The sequence below is a fragment of the Pan troglodytes genome, chromosome 17 (assembly GCF_028858775.2).
Source record: "Pan troglodytes isolate AG18354 chromosome 17, NHGRI_mPanTro3-v2.0_pri, whole genome shotgun sequence".
Taxonomy (NCBI): Eukaryota; Metazoa; Chordata; class Mammalia; order Primates; family Hominidae; genus Pan; species Pan troglodytes.
The window spans coordinates 36161952-36180662 of NC_072415.2; the positions used below are offsets into that span (position 1 = coordinate 36161952).

Consider the following 18711-nt stretch of genomic DNA (forward strand, 5'->3'; position numbering starts at 1 on the left):
GATACTTAGTTTTATCGGTCACCCTCCCTTCCGATTTTTTTTTTTTTTTTTTTTTTTTTTGAGACTGAGTTTTGTTCTTGTTGCCCAGGCTGCAGTGCAGTGGCGCGATCTCGGCTCACTATAACCTCCGCCTCCCGGGTTCAAGCGATTCTCCTGCCTCAACCTCCCGAGTAGCTGGGATTACAGGCGCCCACTACCATGCCCGGCTAATTTTTTGTATTTTTAGTAGAGATGGGGTTTCACCATGTTGGCCAGGCTGGTCTTGAACTCCTGACGTCAAGTCATCCACCCGCCTTGGCCTCCCGAAATGCTGGGGTTACAGTCGTGAGCCACTGTGCCCAGCCTCCTTCCAAATTCTATTTCCAGTGTGGTTTAAACCTTGATTATATGATAGAAAATTTTTTGGCATTAAAAGCATTTTTGATCACTTAGGACAGGGATAAGCAACTTTTTCCTTCAAAGGGCAGATAATATTTGCCACTTTTGTAGGTTATATGGTTTCTGTCACAATTGCTCAATTCGGCTGTCATAGTACAAAGCAGCCATAGACAATGTGTAAACAAATGGGCACGGTTATTGTCTTAGTCATCTTGGATTGCTGTAACAAAATGCCATAAATTGGATGGCTTAAACAACAAATGTTTATTTCTCATAGTTCTGGAGGTTGGCCATTTGAGATCAGGGTGACAGCACGGTCAGATTCTTGGTGAAGGCCTTCTTTCTGGTATTCAGACAGCCATCTTCCTGCTGTGTTTTCATGTGGCAGAAAGATAACTAGCTAGCTCTCTGGTCTCTTCTTAGGGCGAAGGCAGTACTTTTATGACCTAATTGTCTCCCAAAGGCCCCAACTCCAAATACCATCTCACTGGCATTAGAGCTTCAACATGAATGACTTTTGGGGAGATGCAAACATTTAGTCCATGCAACTGTATCCCCGTAAAACTTCACTTACAAAGAGTGATCAGATTTGGCTTGTTGGCCATAGTTTGGTAACCTCTAATTTAGCACAGTAAGGGAACAACTATTTGCATTTTTACTTCTTTTTTAAATAAATATTTATTTTTGGGATGTGGTCTTGCTCTGTTGCCCAGGCTGGAGTACAGTGGTGCTATCACAGCTCACTGCAGCCCTAACTTCCCAGGTTCAAGTGATCCTCCTGCCTCAACCTTTTGAAGTAGCTGGGACTACAGGTGCGCACTACTAAATCTGGCTAATTTTTGTATTTTTCTGTAGAGACAGGGTCTCACTAGGTTGCCCAGGTTGATCTTGAACTCCTGGTCTTAAATCATTTTCAGTTCTTAATGATGAAGTACAAACCTGTCGAATAATATGGAAAACTTCAAGAATTCTTACTTCTGAATTAGCTAAGCTTTTTTTTTTAAAGTAGGATCATAGAGTGAATGGAGTTACATATTTCTAGGAATGCTTTCCATTTATAATAAAATTCCTTCCTTGTAGAATAGGTCAGAACCAAGGCTGTTTCTTAAAAATAGAAGTTACAAATTTACCCAAAGATTTTCTTTTTGGAAAAAGGATTTTTCTACTTGAATAATGTTAACAGATAAAATGCCAGTGTTCTTTTCTTTTTTTCCTAATTACCTAAATTAAATTGCACGTTCAGTAAAATCATATAACTAGTGTGCAAGAACCAACTAGATCTTAATCAGTTTTGTTGATTTTGTTAAAAATCAACAAACCCTTTTAACCTTGTTAAAAAGGGTGTTTTGTTTTAAAATGGGAATTTTTCTACAGTATTTTACTTTGTAATTTTTAAGTTGTATTTTATTACCAATTTAGTGAAGACATTACAACATTTGGTTGTTCCCTAAACCCTGGAATTGTTTAATCTCAGCACTTATTTCCAATATTTAAAAGATATGTGTGTTTTTATGTTGGATGAATTACCTCTGTTTTATGAATACATATGAAATTATTTTCAGAGGTTCTTCTTCAAACACTAAGGTGCCTTGCACCTGTAATCCCAGCACTTTGGGAGGCTGAGGCAGGAGGATTGCTTGAGCCCAGAAGCTAGAGACCAGCCTGGGCAACATAGTGAGACCCAATCTCTACAAAAATTTAAAAAAGTAGTTGGGCCTGTTGGCTCATGCCTGTACTTCTAGCTACTCAGCAGGCTGAGGTGGGAGGATTGCTTGAGCCTGGCAGGTCAAAGTTGCAGTGGGCTATGATTGCTCCACTGCATTCCAGCCTGGGTGACAGAGTGAGACCCTGTCTCAAAAATAATAATAATAGGCCAGGAGCGGTGGCTTACACCTGTAATCCCAGCACTTTGGGAAGCTGGGGCGGGCAGATCACTTGAGGTCAGGAGTTTGAGACTAGCCTGGCCAACATGGTGAAACGCCATCTCTACTAAAAATACAAAAAAAAAAAAAAAAATCAGCCAGGTGTGGTGGCGCTTGCCTATAAGTAATCCCAGCTACTTGGGAGGCTGAGGCAGGAATGTTGCTTGAACCTGGGAGGCAGAGGTTGCAGTGAGTGGAGATTGCACCACTGCACTCCAGCCTGGGTGACAGAGCAAGACTCCATCTCAAGAAAATAAAAATAAAAATAAGAAATAAAATTGTACTTTTTCTTTTATAGAAGGCCCCACTATTTGTTTATGCTGAGGGTTTTAGTTTAATTTTTATTTTTTTTGAGATGCAGTTTTGCTCATGTTACCCAGGCTGGAGCGCAATGGTGCGATCTCAGCGCACTGCAATTTCCGCCTCCCAGGTACAAGTGATTCTCCTGTCTCAACCTCTCGTGTAGCTCGGATTACAGGCATGCACCACCACGCCCAGCTATTTTTTTTGTATTTAGTAGAGACGGGGTTTCACCGTGTTAGTCAGGCTGGTCTCGAACTCCTGACATCAGGTGATCCACCTGCCTTGGCCTCCCAAAGTGCTGGAATTATAGGCGTGTGCCACCATGCCTGGCCTATGCTGAGGGTTTTATTAAAGTAGAGTTGACTTTGTAGAATTTTTTTCCCTGCCTGAATCTGAGATTAGAGAGGATTTCAGCTTTGTTACAAGTAATGAATTACATTTTGAAGGGTTGGTTTAGGAGAAGTTGATTAATTTTGTATCTTCCTATTTGCTTTCATTATATAATATCAATGTATTTGAGTTATTGACTTTTAATTCAAGCATATTTTTTCTGTAGTTCACCCTTTGATGAGAATATAAGAGTATATTTCAGGTAAATTAGAATATAAAATCAAACTATAATATTTTAAAAATTCATGTGTATATGTTAAAAACAATCACAGTAGTGCTTTTTAAAAAGCCTATTTAAAACAGATTACCTAATTGCCTGTATCTTTAGATTTAAGCCTCTGTTGATATAAGTGGTTTCACTGGGGCTGAGAAGTACTATTTAAATACGGACAAGGTTGATTTATAAATGAACTTCTGACTCTTTTGAGTACGTGGTCCAAATTGTTTTCCTGAAACTTTCTTGCTAGTTAGCAGAAGGAAGAAGTTTGATTTTTTTATGGAAAGGAAATCTAGTGAGAGAGAAGTTATTCAGATAGGTAGGTGAAACGATGAGGTTTTGAACCCATTTGAACTTGTAAATTGACTACTAAGTGAATATATCAGAACATCAGTTAATGCAAAGTAAACATGATTGGTAATAGACAAAAGGAATATAGGTATGTCTTGTAGACAAGGCATTAACAGAGACTCACAATCTGAATTCATTTAAATAAATGTCATAAATTGTTAACAGTGTCAAACAGGGCAAAATGTAATTTTCTATTTTTTTAATTACTAAAATTAACAGAATATGGTACTAATTTCTGCAGTTACCATTTTCCTCCCTGAACAGTAGACTTGATTTGTGTTCTTATTAACTTTGTCCTATAAATGACCTTGCAAGGAGAATGATTCTAGAGGCTAAGTGAAACAATGTCTATATTTTCTGAGGCTTCAGGCTAGGTTTTATTAATGTAATGTCTAAGATCTTTGAAGTTGTGACTTTACTAGGAAAATCATAATCTCCAAACCTTTATTCATAATGGGTATGACTTCCAGGGGGAACAGAATACCTGCTGTGCTAATTATTTCAATTATCAGCCACTACTAAAACACGTAATGGATTTTCTCTGCTTCTGCAGGTAAAAAGCATGACATTACAGAACTTAACTCTGATGCTGTGAACTTGATCTCCCAAGCAACACAGGAACGACTACGAGGCCTTCTAGAAAAACTGACTGCAATTGCTCAGCATCGAATGACTACTTACAAGGTAAAGGAAATCGTTAAAGAAGTATAAACTCTCGAGTGTTATAGGTAGTCTTTTGGGCGTGGATTGATATTCTAAACACGTTTTTAAAGGAATGGTTGAGGCTTATATTTCATATTAGTGGAAAATCAAAGTCTCATTCTTATTTAGATAAGCTTACATGACAAATAAAATTAAAATGGAGTTTAAAATGATATTAAAAGCTTCTGTGTCACTGTAGATTGAAATATGTATCTGTTCTGCATGAGGCTTCTCTTAAGCTTTTGATGGGGAAGGAAAGATATGTTAGAATGGAATATTGGCTACTTGTGTTCTCTTCAGTGTTCTGCACTCTCCTCGCATTCCTGTTCCTTTTTTTTTTTTGCCTTTCAGTTTTCCAGAGATTGATTTATTTTAAAATAAATTTTATTGTATATATTAATATTTAAGGTATACAACGTGTTAAAGATACACATGTATAGTAAAATTATTACTATTTAGTTGAATAAATTAACATTTCCATTATCTCAAATCTACCCATTTTCTCCCCTGTGGCAAAAGCAGCTATAATCTACTCATTTAGCAGAAATCCTGAAAACAATATATTACTAACCATAGTCCTTATGTTCTACATTAGATCTTTCCACTTGTTCATCCTCTGTTCCTTTTAATAAGTTAAATGATTGCATTGAGTGCTCATATTGATGCTACTAAGTGTTATTGGCTACTTTTATTAAAAAAACTAAATACGGGAATAGCTTGTATCCCTAGTGGTATGAACCAAATGACTTGCTGTTATCAAGGTAAAATAACTTGATGTAGTTTTGGAGGAGGGCGAATATATTGGGTGATTAGGGATGAAAAGAGAAGGTAACCTGAGTTGAAAATAAATAAATAAATCAGATAACTGTTTCCCTCTTTCCAAGAAATGTTTATAGCTAGACTTTGAACAAGATGGTATGTAGGTAACCTTAAGAGATTTTGAATTTGGAAGAATGGTCATTGCCGTGATATCCTAGTCAAAGGTTAAAGGAAACTAGGAAATTGTCAGCTACTACACCACCAGTAAGTTCCCTGGAGGAATCATATTATTTTATTTTTTTTTCCTTTCCATTTAGAACTTTGGAAAAACTACATATGATTGCCGAGGTCCTCACTTGCATAAATCTTTGTGAGAATTTGCTGGACTGACTTAGGAATATGTGATCAACAGGAGAAAAAGCTATGAAAAAAACAAAAAATTAATATCAGTATTTTATAATTCCTAGAAACACACAAAAATAAATAAAGATATTAATTTTGTGTTTCTAGGAATTTTTTCATTTCTCCTAGGTTATCTAATTTGTTGGCATAGGACTGTTAATAATACTGTTTTGTAACCTTTTATTTCTGTAAGGTCAATGGTAATGATCCCCCTTACATTACTGATTTTTGTTATTTGCATCTTCTCTCTTTTTCTTCTTTGCTAGTAAAGCGAATGGTGTGTTGATTTTGTTGAGCTTTTCAAATAACCAACTTTTGGTTTTATTAATTTTCTGTTTTTCTGTTTTTGATTTCGTGTATCTCCACTCTAGTTTTTGTATTATTTTCCTTCTAAGCTTCAGGCTTAGTTTGCTTTTCTTTTTTTTTAGTTTCATAAGATGTAAAGTTAGGTTTTTTATTTGAGATCTTCCTTTTATAATGTAGGCATTTACTACTATACATTTCCCTCTGAGTACTGCTTTCACTGCATTCCATAAGTTTTGGTATGTTGTGTTGTCGTTTTCATTTATCTTTAAATATTTTCTCATTTCTTTTGAGATTTATTTGATTCTTTGTGACTGTAGAGTATGTTGTTTAATTTCCAAATATGTGGGAATTTTCCAGTTTTCCTTCTGTTGTTGGTTTCTAGCTGCATTCCGTTGTGGTCAGAGAAGATACTTTGTATGAATCATTCATTTAAAATGTACTGAGGCTTGTTTTATGACTTAACATACATTGTATCCTGGAAAATGTTTCATGTGCACTTGAGAAGAATGTGTGTTCTGCTCTTGTTTCATAGATGTCTGATAGATATAGTTGGTTTATAATGTTAAGTCCTCTGTTTCCTTATTGATCATCCATCTGGATATTCTATTCATTATTGAAAGTGCAGTATTAAAATCTTCAACTATTGTGGAGCTCTATTTTTCTTTTTGTTTTAGAGACAGGGTCTCACTCTGTCATCCAGGCTGGAGTGCAGTGGTGCAATCATAGCTCATTGCATCCTTGAACTCCTGGACTCAAGCACCCTCCCACCTCAAGCCACCCTCCCACCTCAGCCTTTCCAGTAGCTAAGACTAACAGGCGTGTGCCACCACACCCAACTAATTTTTTTTTTTTTTTGAGACAGGGGCTCACTATGTTGCCCATGCTGTGGAATTGTTTTTTAAACAAAATTCTGTCAATGTTTGTTTGCTTCATATATTTGAGAAGTCTGGTTTGATGTGTATATCTTCTTGATGAATTGACCTTTTTATCAATATATAATAATGTCCTTGTTTGTCTCTTTTAAGAGTTTTGTACTTAAAGTCTATACTGTCTGATATTACTTTCTTTTGTTTGTTACTTGCATGGAATATCTTTTTCCATCCTTTCACTTTCAGCGTATTGGTATGGTTTCAACTAAAGTGTAGACAGCATATAATTTGATCATTTTTTAAAATTCATTCTGCTAGTCTCTTTGAAGAGCTTAATCCATTTACATTTAAAATGTAATTACTGATAAATAACTTCTTTTTTGCTATTTCTTTTCTGTATGCCTTATAAGTTTTGTGTTCCTCACTTCCTCTGCTGCTTATGTTTGTTTTTGTTTTGTTCCATTTTGATCCCCTTCTCATTTCGTTTTGGATATATTTAGATATCTTCTTAGCAGTTACCATAGAGATTACAATTAACATCCTAAATCTACAATCTAGTTTGGATTGTTATCAGCTTACTTTTAATTTTGTGATGTGGGAAAATTATAGACATATTTTTGGCTTTTTACTATAACTCTTTAAAGTATCTTACAGTTTTTCAAACTTGGATTCTCCCTACTTCTGCCTTAATCACACTGTTGTTTCAGACATACATGAATACCTTTTTTAGTAGAGATGGGGTTTCGCCATGTTGGCCAGGCTGGTCTCAAACTCCTGGCCTCAAGCAATCCACCCGCCTCGGCCTCCCAAAGTGTTGGGATTACAAGTGTGAGTCACCATGCCTGGCCACGTGAGTACATCTTGATTTATAGTAGGCAGTTTCTGTATAAAACATAATAAGTATAATTTACAATGGAATAGAATTTTTAAAGTAATATTTATTGAATGGCATTCAAAGCTCTATTGTGTATAGCTTTCAGCTGGAATTCTTTTGTTGTATATCAGTAGCGTATTTCCAAACATTTAGTTGCACTAGGCAAAATGGATGGTATCTCCCCCACCTAGAAGACCTCACTAAGTTAGCTTGAAGCTAACACTTCCTTAACCTGCTGTCTTGTATACTACCTATTCTGACTGATTTTCCCGAGCTTTCCTTTTCCTACACTCATTTGTTAATACAGCTAATGCCACTGTCTACATTTGCGTATATAGAAAATAACAAAAGATTATCAGCCCTTTTAAGTCAAAATAATTATCATTTGGTTATATTTGGATTCAGTTTGAAATCACCATTATTTTGTAGACTTTGTTTGTAATAATCTTTATGTCACAGCTTTAGCCCTGTCCTTATATTTCAGTTCATCCCTGATAGGATTTATTTTTATCTGTACAGTGTAGGAAATTCTACTCCATAGATTTTATAAAAGTGAGTTACTCTTTTTAAAAAAGTGAAATCCCCCCATCTCTTTCCACTCTTGAACATCCATTTACTTTTGATAATCTTTCACCTGGTTTGATATAATTCTTTAATCATTAGTCATAAACTGAGATCTAAGTGAATAAGTAGAAAGTGACATGTAGTACAGAGCTTTTGATCTGGCTACCAGGTGTTTTCCCACTGAAGATATGTTATAGTCGCCTATATGCCTATGGCCCTGAAGAAGCTTCATTCAATGTTTTCCAGTTGAAAGGTGCTATTTGGGTTGCTTTAGATGGGTTTCATTTGATGGTGTTGATATCATTTGGTCTGGGTCATTACATTTTCTTGGCTAAACCATTTAATATGCAGTGGCCTTAACATTGTAAAGCCCTACTCTGTTGGTGCATGAAGTCTTCAGTTAGGCCAGCTGGGTATATAGGAAGGAACATAAGATTGGGGTTGCTGTTGTTTAAATAAGGTTATAGACTTAATATGAATAGGGAGGGCACTCATTTGTTTAGTGATATGGAAGAAAAAAGGATGCGAATGTCAGAGGTCATTGTATATGAGTTGGGGGAGAGAGGGGAAGGAATCTTAGCATGGGAATATGATTGGGCTAAAATTTAAAAAGTCTGTGACCCTTTTTAATTTAGTATTTGCTGTCCTTTTTAAATTAAATCCCATCATTAAACCATTTCCAGAGTGTCTAAACACAAAAATGGTAAAGATTAAGTATTTAAGAAACCACTGGTTATTATATTTAATCTCTATGGTTAGCCTATAATGTATTCCATATTCTATCTTGTGTTATTTAACTTTAAAAACAGTTGAGAATTCTTTTTGTATTAAACATGAAGTAAAATAAGTAGCACTAATATATCCTTGTTCCTTAAACTATGTAATACTCTTTTGATCTAGTTAAATACCAACAATAAAAATTTAATTTAAAAAGAATCTTGGGCATGTGAAATCCCTCAGTCCCAGTTAATTGAATCAACCATAAGCAGGGGGATAAAACAAAGATGGGAGTGGTACAGTACTCATGATTTCCAGGCCAGGCACTGACTGTTGTTTAAAGACATTCGGTTTTTCTACTATACAGTTTCTCTTGAATATCCGAATTACTGAGATGAATAGATGGCAAGATGTCTTAAACATTGATTAGAAAGCTCTCCCTGTCCCATTGCCTCCCCCAACCCTGTCCCCACTCCTGCCTGTACACACTCGTAGAGGAGAAAGGGGCAGCTATATAGGTGAAGAAAATTAGAAAATATTTAGGTGGGAAAGCACTGTTTTACATCCACAGAATAGATTGAGCAATTTGCATTTTATCATTTTATGGGACAATTAAGACAGTTTATACTTCTGTTATGGCTGTCATTTATAAATTGTATACTAAATTTCTTTGACCACAGTTTCTGTCCAAATTCACACCCCTGAGTAATCCTCAAAATAGCATTTCAAGATTTTAATGTTTGCCATCTTAACTTAGATTATATTTTGATAGAAGTTATATTCAGTTGTCAAGGTTAAACCAATCTAATCATGGTAACCAAGGTGATAACTTTCATCTTTGGTATATTTTTTAGTGAGGTGATTGTTTCTTGCTTTTTGTCTTTCACAAAACTAAGATTTAATTACTTATATTAATGTCTGCTGAGGTAGATAATAATCTAAAAAGATTTTGGTTATTGGTGAATGGGGCACTCTTTAGTTTCTCCTTCCTATTGTTGGAAGGATCTGCTTGGCTTAATTCCTCCCCCTTCACCCCACAATGATGTTTACTAGCAAAGTTCTTTGAAACATAACTGGTTAATCACCTCTCAAATTTTAAGAATGATTAAAGTTTCTTTTCTGGTGGAGTGGATGTAGGGGGATGTTTGCTTAATAGAAACAAAATCATTACCTTCTGAAAGTTTAGCTGCCTATTTATGTTGGTATTCCTGCCTTTAGCTGGTTTATACAATACCTAATGTAGAATGTGTGGCCCAGGATCATTATAAGACTTTCTGTTTTCTTTTTTTTCCCAGGCAAGTGAAAATTACATCCTGTGTAGTGATACCAGGTCACAGCTCAAATTTCTTGAAAAGCTGGATCAATTGGAGAAGCAGAGAAAGGATTTGGAAGAAAGAGAAATGTTACTTAAGGCAGCCAAGGTAAGGGCCAGTGTGATTTATGAGTGAATGTGGCCTGGCAATGTGGTCAGAGGTGGCTTTATCGTTGGTTGACTGTCTTGGTTTTATTAGGCCTTTAGATTTCTCCAGAGGATTTCCTAAAACGAAATTACTAATAGGATGTCTCACAGCCAGGATGGTGTGGTGGCTTTCAGTTAATTTAGTTTAATGAGTCATAATCTTTTGTCTTCTCACATTTCCTGTGTGCTCTCCCCATCCTCAAACCCAGGTAAAATGTTTCGTAAAATTTCAGGGTCTTTTTAGGAATCCAATTTGATACCTGCCAAGTTGAAGTTGATAGGGAAAATTTGGAAACTAGACAGGAAGGTTATGGGTAAAATTAGTAATTTGGATTTTGTGGAACAAAATACAGGCTGGGTGGAAATAGAGTAAAAGAATAGTGAGGCTTCTTTATTTAATTTTATTTTTGGAGACAGAGTCTTGCACTGTCACCCAGGCTGGAATGCAGTGGCATGATCTCGGCTTACTGCAACCTCTGCCTCCTGGGTTTAAGCAGTTCTCTGCCTCAGACTCCTGAGTAGCTGGGACTACAGGTGCCTGCCACCACGCCTGGCTAATTTTTTTTGTTGTTGTTTGTTTGTTTTTTAGTAGAGACAGGGTTTCACCATGTTGGCCAGGTTGGTCTTGGAACTCCGACCTTGGGTGATCCGCCTGCCTTGGCCTCCCAAAGTTTTGGGATTACAGGCGTGAGCCACCCGCCTGGCCAAGGCTATTTATTTATTTCCCTTCTCCCTTATTTAAACGTTTTCCTGGGCTATTAGTGTCACATGAGGTAAAAGCTAATTCCACTACAGTTTCCATTTTGAAGCTCCACATTTCTTCGTAGGCTTTGGGCCATTGTGAGAAATCTTAAAGGCTGAGCACTGGAGTCTTAATTTTTGTTTTAAGCACATTTGTTTTAATTTCTAGTGTTCTTGATAGCTTCCCTTTTTAGAGTATTTGTTCCTAATCACATAGCAATTACTTTTTTAAAAACTAACGTATTTTGAGGCCGGGCACAGTGGCTCATGCCTGTAATCCCAGCACTTTGGAAGGCTGAGGTGGGCGGATCACGAGGTCAGGAGATCGAGACTATCCCTGGCCAACATGGTGAAACCCCATCTCAACTAAAAATACAAATATTAGCCGGGTGTGGTGGTGCACGCCTGTAGTCTCAGCTACTCAGGAGGCTGAGGCAGGGGAGCCTCTTGAACCCTGGGAGGTGGAGGTTGCAGTGAGCTGAAATCGTGCCACTACACTACGGCCTGGCGACAGAGCAAGACTCCATCTCCAAAAAATAAATAAATAAAAACAAAACAAAAAAACTCCAGAAAAACCTAATTTATTTTGAAATTGTTTAATACAGAAAAGTTGCCAAAACTGTACAAAGTACTCTCAGTCCCCTTTCCCAGATCCCCCCATTTAATACAGAAAAGTTGCCAAAACTGTACAAAGTACTCTCAGTCCCCTTTCCCAGATCCCCCCAATTTTAACATTTTACTGCATTTGCTTCATCTCTACCATTTTTGTTTTATTTTTTGTTTTTTGAGCAATCTCTCTCTGTAGCTCAAGCTAGAGTGCAGTGGCACGATCTCGGCTCACTGCAACCTCTGCCTCCCAGGTTCCAGCAATTCTCCTGTCTTAGCCTCCTGAGTAGCTGGGACTACAGACGCTCATCACCACACCCGGCGAATTTTTTGTATTTTAGTAGTGACGGGGTTTCACCATGTTGCCCAGGGTAGTCTCGAACTCCTGAGCTTGATCCGCCCGCCTCAGCCTCCCAAAGTTCTGGGATTACAGGACTGAGCCACCGTGTCCAGCCTTATCTGTACCCTTTTCATTACCCTTTCTACACATACAATCATTAATCCCCTCCCTGTTTTCCTCCCTTCTTGCCTTCCCCACTTCCTCTCTTCCTCCCTTTCTTTCTTCTTCTCTCCTCCTACCTTTCTTTCCTCTTTCTCTTTCCTTTTCTTTCTTTTTGAGACAGAGTTTCACTCTGTCACTAGGCTGGAGTACAGTGATGTGATCGTGGCTCACTGCAGCCTTCACCTCTCAGGCTCAAGCAATCCTCCCACCTCAGCTTCTTAAGTAGCTGGGACTACACGCACACACCACTACGCCTGGCTAAATTTTGATCTTTTGTAGAGACAGGATCTCCCTACAGTGTTCAAGCTAGTCTCAAATTCCTAGACTCAAGCAGTCCTCCTGCCTCAGCCTCCCAAAGTGCTGGGATTACAGGCATGAGACACTGTGCCCAGCCATTTTTCTTTTCTTAAGCTTTTTGAAAGTAGTCTTCAGACATGATGTTCCACCACTCCTGAACATTTTCATATGTAACACTATCATCTAATGCACAGCACCCATTCTGATTTCACTAGATGGCTTAACCATGTCTCTCTTTCATGGTCCATTTTCCCATTCAGGAATTTGTATTTCATGTAGTTGTCATCTCTTTTCAGATTCTTTTAGGGTTTCTCAGTCTTTCTCTTTTATGCCCTTGACAGTTTCCAAGAGTATAAGCCTTACCTTCTGTAGGATGACCTTCAACCAGGGCTCATCTGATCTTTCCTTATGATTTGACTTAGGTCAAGCATGCTTGGCAGGAATGCACAGAAATGATGCTGCACTCTTCTCAGCTGATCATTTCAAAAGGGTCATATTGGTACCTACTAGTTCTCTCCATTTTAAACTTGCCATCTCCCCCACTTTTTGATTTTTATTTTTTTGAGACAGGGTCTCACTTTGTTGCCCAGACTGGAGTGCAGTGGTGTGATCACTGCTCACTGGAGCCTTGGCCTCTTGGGCTTAAGCAATCCTCCCACCTCAGCCCCCCAAGTAGTTGGGACTACAGGCACATGCCACCACACCTGGATAAATTTTTTTTAATTTTTTAGAGATAGAGTCTCACTATATTGCCCAGGCTCATTTTTCCCTTTGTAATCAATTAGTTTTTCATAGGACGGCATTCTAAGATGATACCAATATCCAATTCCTCATCAAACCTCCGTGTGTTAACCATAACATCTGTTGTGATGTCTGCCTAAATCAGCTACCTCTGTCATGGTTGCAAAATGTCAATTTATTCCCATCAACTCTCCTCGTTTTATTAGCACCCTACCATGTGGAAGAGCTTTCCTTCTTTATTCATATTAGTATGGGCTAATGATTTCTCTTTGTCTCAATAGGTTGTAATTCATTACTGTCATTTATTTTGTTGCTCAAATTGCCCCTGAGTGGAAGACCCTTCCAGCTGGCCCTTCTGTCCCTTAGTCATGTGTCCATCCATCACTCACTGAGCATGTCCTCACTTTCAGGCACAAGGCACTCCAGGCCCAGCTTATACTTTTCGTGCTCTAGCCCCAAAATCAGCCATTTCTCTAAGAAGCCTGCCTTCTTTTCTGTTGAGGATGACTTTCAGAAACTGAGCTTAGGTCATACGGTATACTCATTGTTAAAAGGGTGTCATTACATCTAGGCCTTCTCAATGGACAGATCTAGGAAATGTATATATGGTATGTGTATATGTACACGTTTATATATATACACACAAATGTCCATCTGTAACTATTTCTATATCTGTGTATATATTATAAAACCGTGAGTTCATATGGATACCTGCAACTCCAATCCAGTGCCTCAGAGTTCCTTCTACCCTTAATCTCTCCATGTTTGTAAAAACATTCTCCAGTCTTGAGAAACTTGGCTCCCATTATCCTTGATATATTTAACTTATGTCCTCTATCAGTTATTTAATCAATGTAACTAATCTCTCAACTAGCCATGCTGGCTGACTCCTCTGTCTGCTACTACTAATTTCCCCACCCCATTTCATTGTCTGTGTAATTGGCCACCATGCTCACAGACCCATTCCTTGATGAGACCCCCACTCCCTCACCACCTTGTATTCTTCACCGCTGGCCTATACCTTCACATGCCCCAGCTCCCCATAAGGATATGGAGCACCACAGCCTTGTCACTGTGCTGCTTCCTGCTGTCCTACAGTCTCAGTCCCCACAATGACACCCACTGCACTGGGAAGAGCAGGAAGGTGGGACAGAAAGATGCTCTTTCTTGAGCCCTCAAGTGTTATAAGTAAGCACTTAGTCATTGTAATGAGGTGGTTTATTGGTATTTTATTTCCACTTACTGTGCTGTAAACAAGGTCATAAACTATTAAATACTAGCTTAGTTATTATTGAATATCATAATGTATTATACTTTCTCTTTATCTCCTTTGGCTTTTCCTTCTTTACCAGATGTCTAAATGTTGGATTTAGTAGTTTTGAATCCTATGCCACCTTCTCTGTCTTCATTCCCTTTTATGTTTGTATCTCCATTTCAGCCTGCGTTACGAAAATCTGGACTCATACTATTAACTCCCTACTTGACATGACTTCATTGGCTAATAGTTATTTCAAAATTAATATGTCCAAAACAGCTCCTGTTATTCCTCTCCCCTCTAAATACCTTTTACTCTTATAGATTTTCTTGACTCAATAAATTACACCACCATCTTCCCAGATGTTCAAGCTGAAAAACATAGGCATCATCTTTAACTCCATTCTGTGTCTCCTCTCTCCCTGCATCCAAACCACCTATCTTATTTCTAAAATGTACCCAACTTTTCTTCATCACTATTGTCATTACTCTAGTCTAATTCATCTTTCACTTGGACTTTCATACTAACTTCTAAGTAGCCTTCTTTTCCTTCTACAGTCCATTCCTCTATTTCTCCTACTGTGGTCAGAATAATGTTTTTATAACAAATCATGTGTGTCTCTTTTGCCTAAAAGCCTCCAGTGGCTTCCTGTTGCACTTAAATGTAAACTTCTTACCAAATTTTAAAAGGCCTTATATTGTTTGGCACCCACCTACCTCTCTGAGCTTGCCTTGTCAACTACTCGCTCCAGGCACACTGACCTTTCTGTTCCTTGAATGTGCCCAACTTAGGATATTAGACTTCTAACTAGGCATCTTGAACTGACCATTGAGTTCCCTTCCCCTAAGTCTGCTTTTTCTTAGATCTCTACTCTCTTAGAAAGTTGCAATTACCATCCTCCAAGATGCTTGGGACAAAATCCCAGGAGTCATCCTTGATTCCTCTCTTTACTTCATAACTGGCAACCAGCCCGGCAGCAAATCTGATCAACTTTACCTGCAAAGATATGTTTTGAATGCAACCATTTATCATCTTCTGTGCTTTGATGCTAGTCCATGCTTCCCTTATCTTCTTTCCAGTCAGTCTCTTCTTCACAACAGTTGTTTTAGAGCAGTCTACAAATTGCTCTGTGTGCCTTTCTGTTCAATCTTGGATCCCTACAGTGCACCCTCTACAGAGTGGCCAGAGCCTTTTGTTTTGTTTTGTTTTGTTTTGTTTTTTTTAAAGTGTTACATCAGTGGCATCTCACCCCTGTGCTCCAAACACGCCAGTGGATTTTTGTTGTTGTTATTGTTTTTGAGACGGAGTTTTGTTGTTGCCCAGGCTGCAGTGCAATGGGGTGGTCTCGGCTCACTGCAACCTCCGCCTCCCAAGTTCAAGCATTTCTCCTGCCTCAGCCTCCTAAGTAGCTGGGATTACAGGTGCCCGCCACCATGCCTGGCTACTTTTTGCATTATTAGTAGAGACGGGGTTTCACCATGTTGGCTAGGGTGGTCTCGAACTCTCCTGACCTTTGGTGATCCACCCACCTCAGCCTCCCAAAGTGCTGGGATTACAGGCGTGAGCCACCGTGCCCAGCCCAGTGGATTGTTTTTATAGCTGGAATTAAAGCCCCAATTCCTTATCATGGCCTACAAGGCAACACATGATCTCCAGCCTTTCTCTTTCACCTTTTTTCTATGCTTCAACCACATGGACCATCTTTCTTTCCTCGAGTATATTCCCATTTTAAGGCTTTAGCAATTACTGTCCCTTCTGCTTGGAATGTTTTCCTCCAGATCTTTGCATGACTACATCTTTTTTGTTGTTTAGATATCTACTCAAATATCACTTCTCAGAGATGTCTTCCCTACTATCCTAGCTACAGAAGTACACACCACACTTCTCTATCACATTATTCTATTTATTTTCTTTATTTTTGTTTTTAATTTAATTTTTAAATTTTATATATTTTATTTTTAAATTGTTATTATTTTTTTTGGAGACAGGGTCTTGCTGTGTTGCCCAGGCTGGAGTGCAGTGGCCCCATCTCAGCTCACTGCAACCTCTGCCTCCCGGGTTCAAACGATTCTTGGGTCTCAGCCTCCCAAGTAGTTGGGACTACAGGTGCATGCCACCATGCCCAAATTAAATTTATTTTATTTTGAAACAGGGTCTCATTTAGTTGCCCAGGCTGGAGTGCAGTGGCATGATAATAGCTCTCTACAGGCCTTGATCTCCCAGGCTCAAGCAGTCTACCCACCCACCTCAGCTTGCTGAGTAGCTGGGACTATAGGCACGTGTCACTATGCCTGGCTAATTTTTTAAATTTTTAGTAGAAATGGGGTCTTGCTGCATTAGATAGGCTGGTCTCGAACTTGAGCTCAAATAATTCTCCCACCTTGGCCTCCCAAAGTACTGGGATTATAGGTGTGAGCCACTGCCTCTAGCCTATTTAATTTCCTTTTATAGCACTTAACAGTGTCAGCAATTATTTGTTTTGTATTTTTACCCATCACTAATATTTTACATATCATAAATGTGTTTCATTTTTATAAAATTTTTTATTTTTCTCTTCTTAAAATGTAAGTTACTTGAGTTACTACTATTACTTTGTCTCCTTATATCATCTGTCTCCAAAGGCTAGAACAGTAGCACACAGAGTAGAATCTGTACTATGGATGACCAATAAATATTGGGTGACTGACAAAGACTTGATACTGAAATGTGCCCATTTTATATTGGGGCAAAATATTATATACACACCCACATATATATGTATATATATAATGCATATTTTAATATAAATACATATATACACAGACTCATTCTCTGGTGATACTATAGCTAGAGTAACAAAAGAGTTTATCTTTTCGCTTGAAATGAAATTTTCTTAGTAGATTGGGGACTAAAATGAAGAAAAATTTTACCAGCTTTGGGTTGAATTTTGTGTAGATATTTAAGATGTTTGAAATTAGTAGGCACTCAAATTTAAAGACTATCTCTTATATTTTCCTTTAACCAAAGGTTCTGGTAAATCAATAAATGTATCAGGTAAACTTATTAAATATGAAAATACTTTTAGCTTTTATTTAGTTAGCTATCTAGATATTACCTTAGTTAACGAAGGTTTCATTTTATGGAACAAATATTCAGATTTATAAGCAATTAAATAACTTTGTCATGGTGAGAAAAAAGGATATACGTATCCCAAACATGTTTTCCAGTGGACAGATATTCATGGTGTCAGAAATAAAGTTCCCTACCCTTTGTTCCATCATAGCTTGATACATAGAAAACAGCTCTCTTCTTATGCCAGTTCTGTATTATGGAAGGCGACATCCAATAAACAATTATTGAACATGGTGCACAGCATTCTATTAAGTGCTATTGAGGACCCAAAGATGATAAGACATTCTAATTAAAATACTGAGATGTATTTTCTACTTATAATTTTAGAAATTATACCTTTAAAGAGAGATTTGGTTCAAGGTTAGTCAGGTTCTTGATTTTAATAGTCCTCGAAATACCTATGTTTTCCCAAATGGCTTCACCTGAAGATCAGCCAGTATTGATTGTTTTTATTCATTTAAACCAACAATTATTCTTTTTTTCTTTTCCTTCATCTGTACCATCAATTTTTTAGTTTTCAGTGTTCCTACAAGAACAACGTCATGCCTCAACTGGACCTGACTGACATCGTTAGCATCATTTTCAGTATAAGCTTCCTCCAGGCTAGAACTGCAGCAGCCAGCCCAGATGATGAGGGGGCAGGGGAAACCAGGGTGGGAGTGCAGCTAGACTGGATTGAGGTATTTTCCCCTGGAGCTAAGATATTCAATCACAAGAGAAAATTGTCATTTATTAAATATTTAATGGCAACTATGGTGTTCAGATGCTAGTAATTTCTATTAAAATTTTCTTTTCCTTTGATAGAGTCGTTCTAATAAAGAAGATCCAGAACAACTGAGATTAAAGCAGAAAGCCAAAGAGGTAGGACTTTCAAGTTACCATGCTTGTCTTTGTGTTTGAGGGAAGATTGGCAGCTCTCTCCTGGCAATTAGGTCAGGGTTTATTTTGCTGTTGCATACCATTTGCAGAAGCCTTGGGGAAGGACAGGAACTGCTAAAGGCAAGGGCAGTACTTCAAATGAGGTCAATGAGTTATGTGCTCTCTTTTTAAAATTTATTTTCAAGGCTTAGGCCTGTCTCGAAATGGGTCTTTGTAAACTACAGCAGCATACTTGGAGGAATATAATGTGAGATTTAAAAAAAAAAAGAAACTTTTGAGATTTAGCATCTGGGACTGTACAATAGGCTACATTTTTCCAGGGTAATTGTTCGTTTTGTAAATCTGATACTGCTTATAATTCTTTGG

General features: G+C 37.9%; 1 protein-coding gene across 3 annotated transcripts in view; it reads left to right on the plus strand.

The window, feature by feature from the left end:
- TAF4B (TATA-box binding protein associated factor 4b) overlaps nt 1–18711 on the plus strand; it is a 180265-nt gene that overhangs the window by 94264 nt on the left and 67290 nt on the right. For all 3 annotated transcript variants that reach the window (XR_001711287.4, XM_054672158.2, XM_016933481.4), the window contains exons 11-13: nt 4115–4245; nt 10050–10175; nt 18271–18327. Coding sequence is in view for 2 of the 3 variants with exons in the window: in XM_054672158.2 (XP_054528133.1) it covers nt 4115–4245; nt 10050–10175; nt 18271–18327 (314 nt within the window). In the remaining variant the exon portion in view is untranslated. The remainder of the gene's footprint in view (nt 1–4114; nt 4246–10049; nt 10176–18270; nt 18328–18711) is intronic.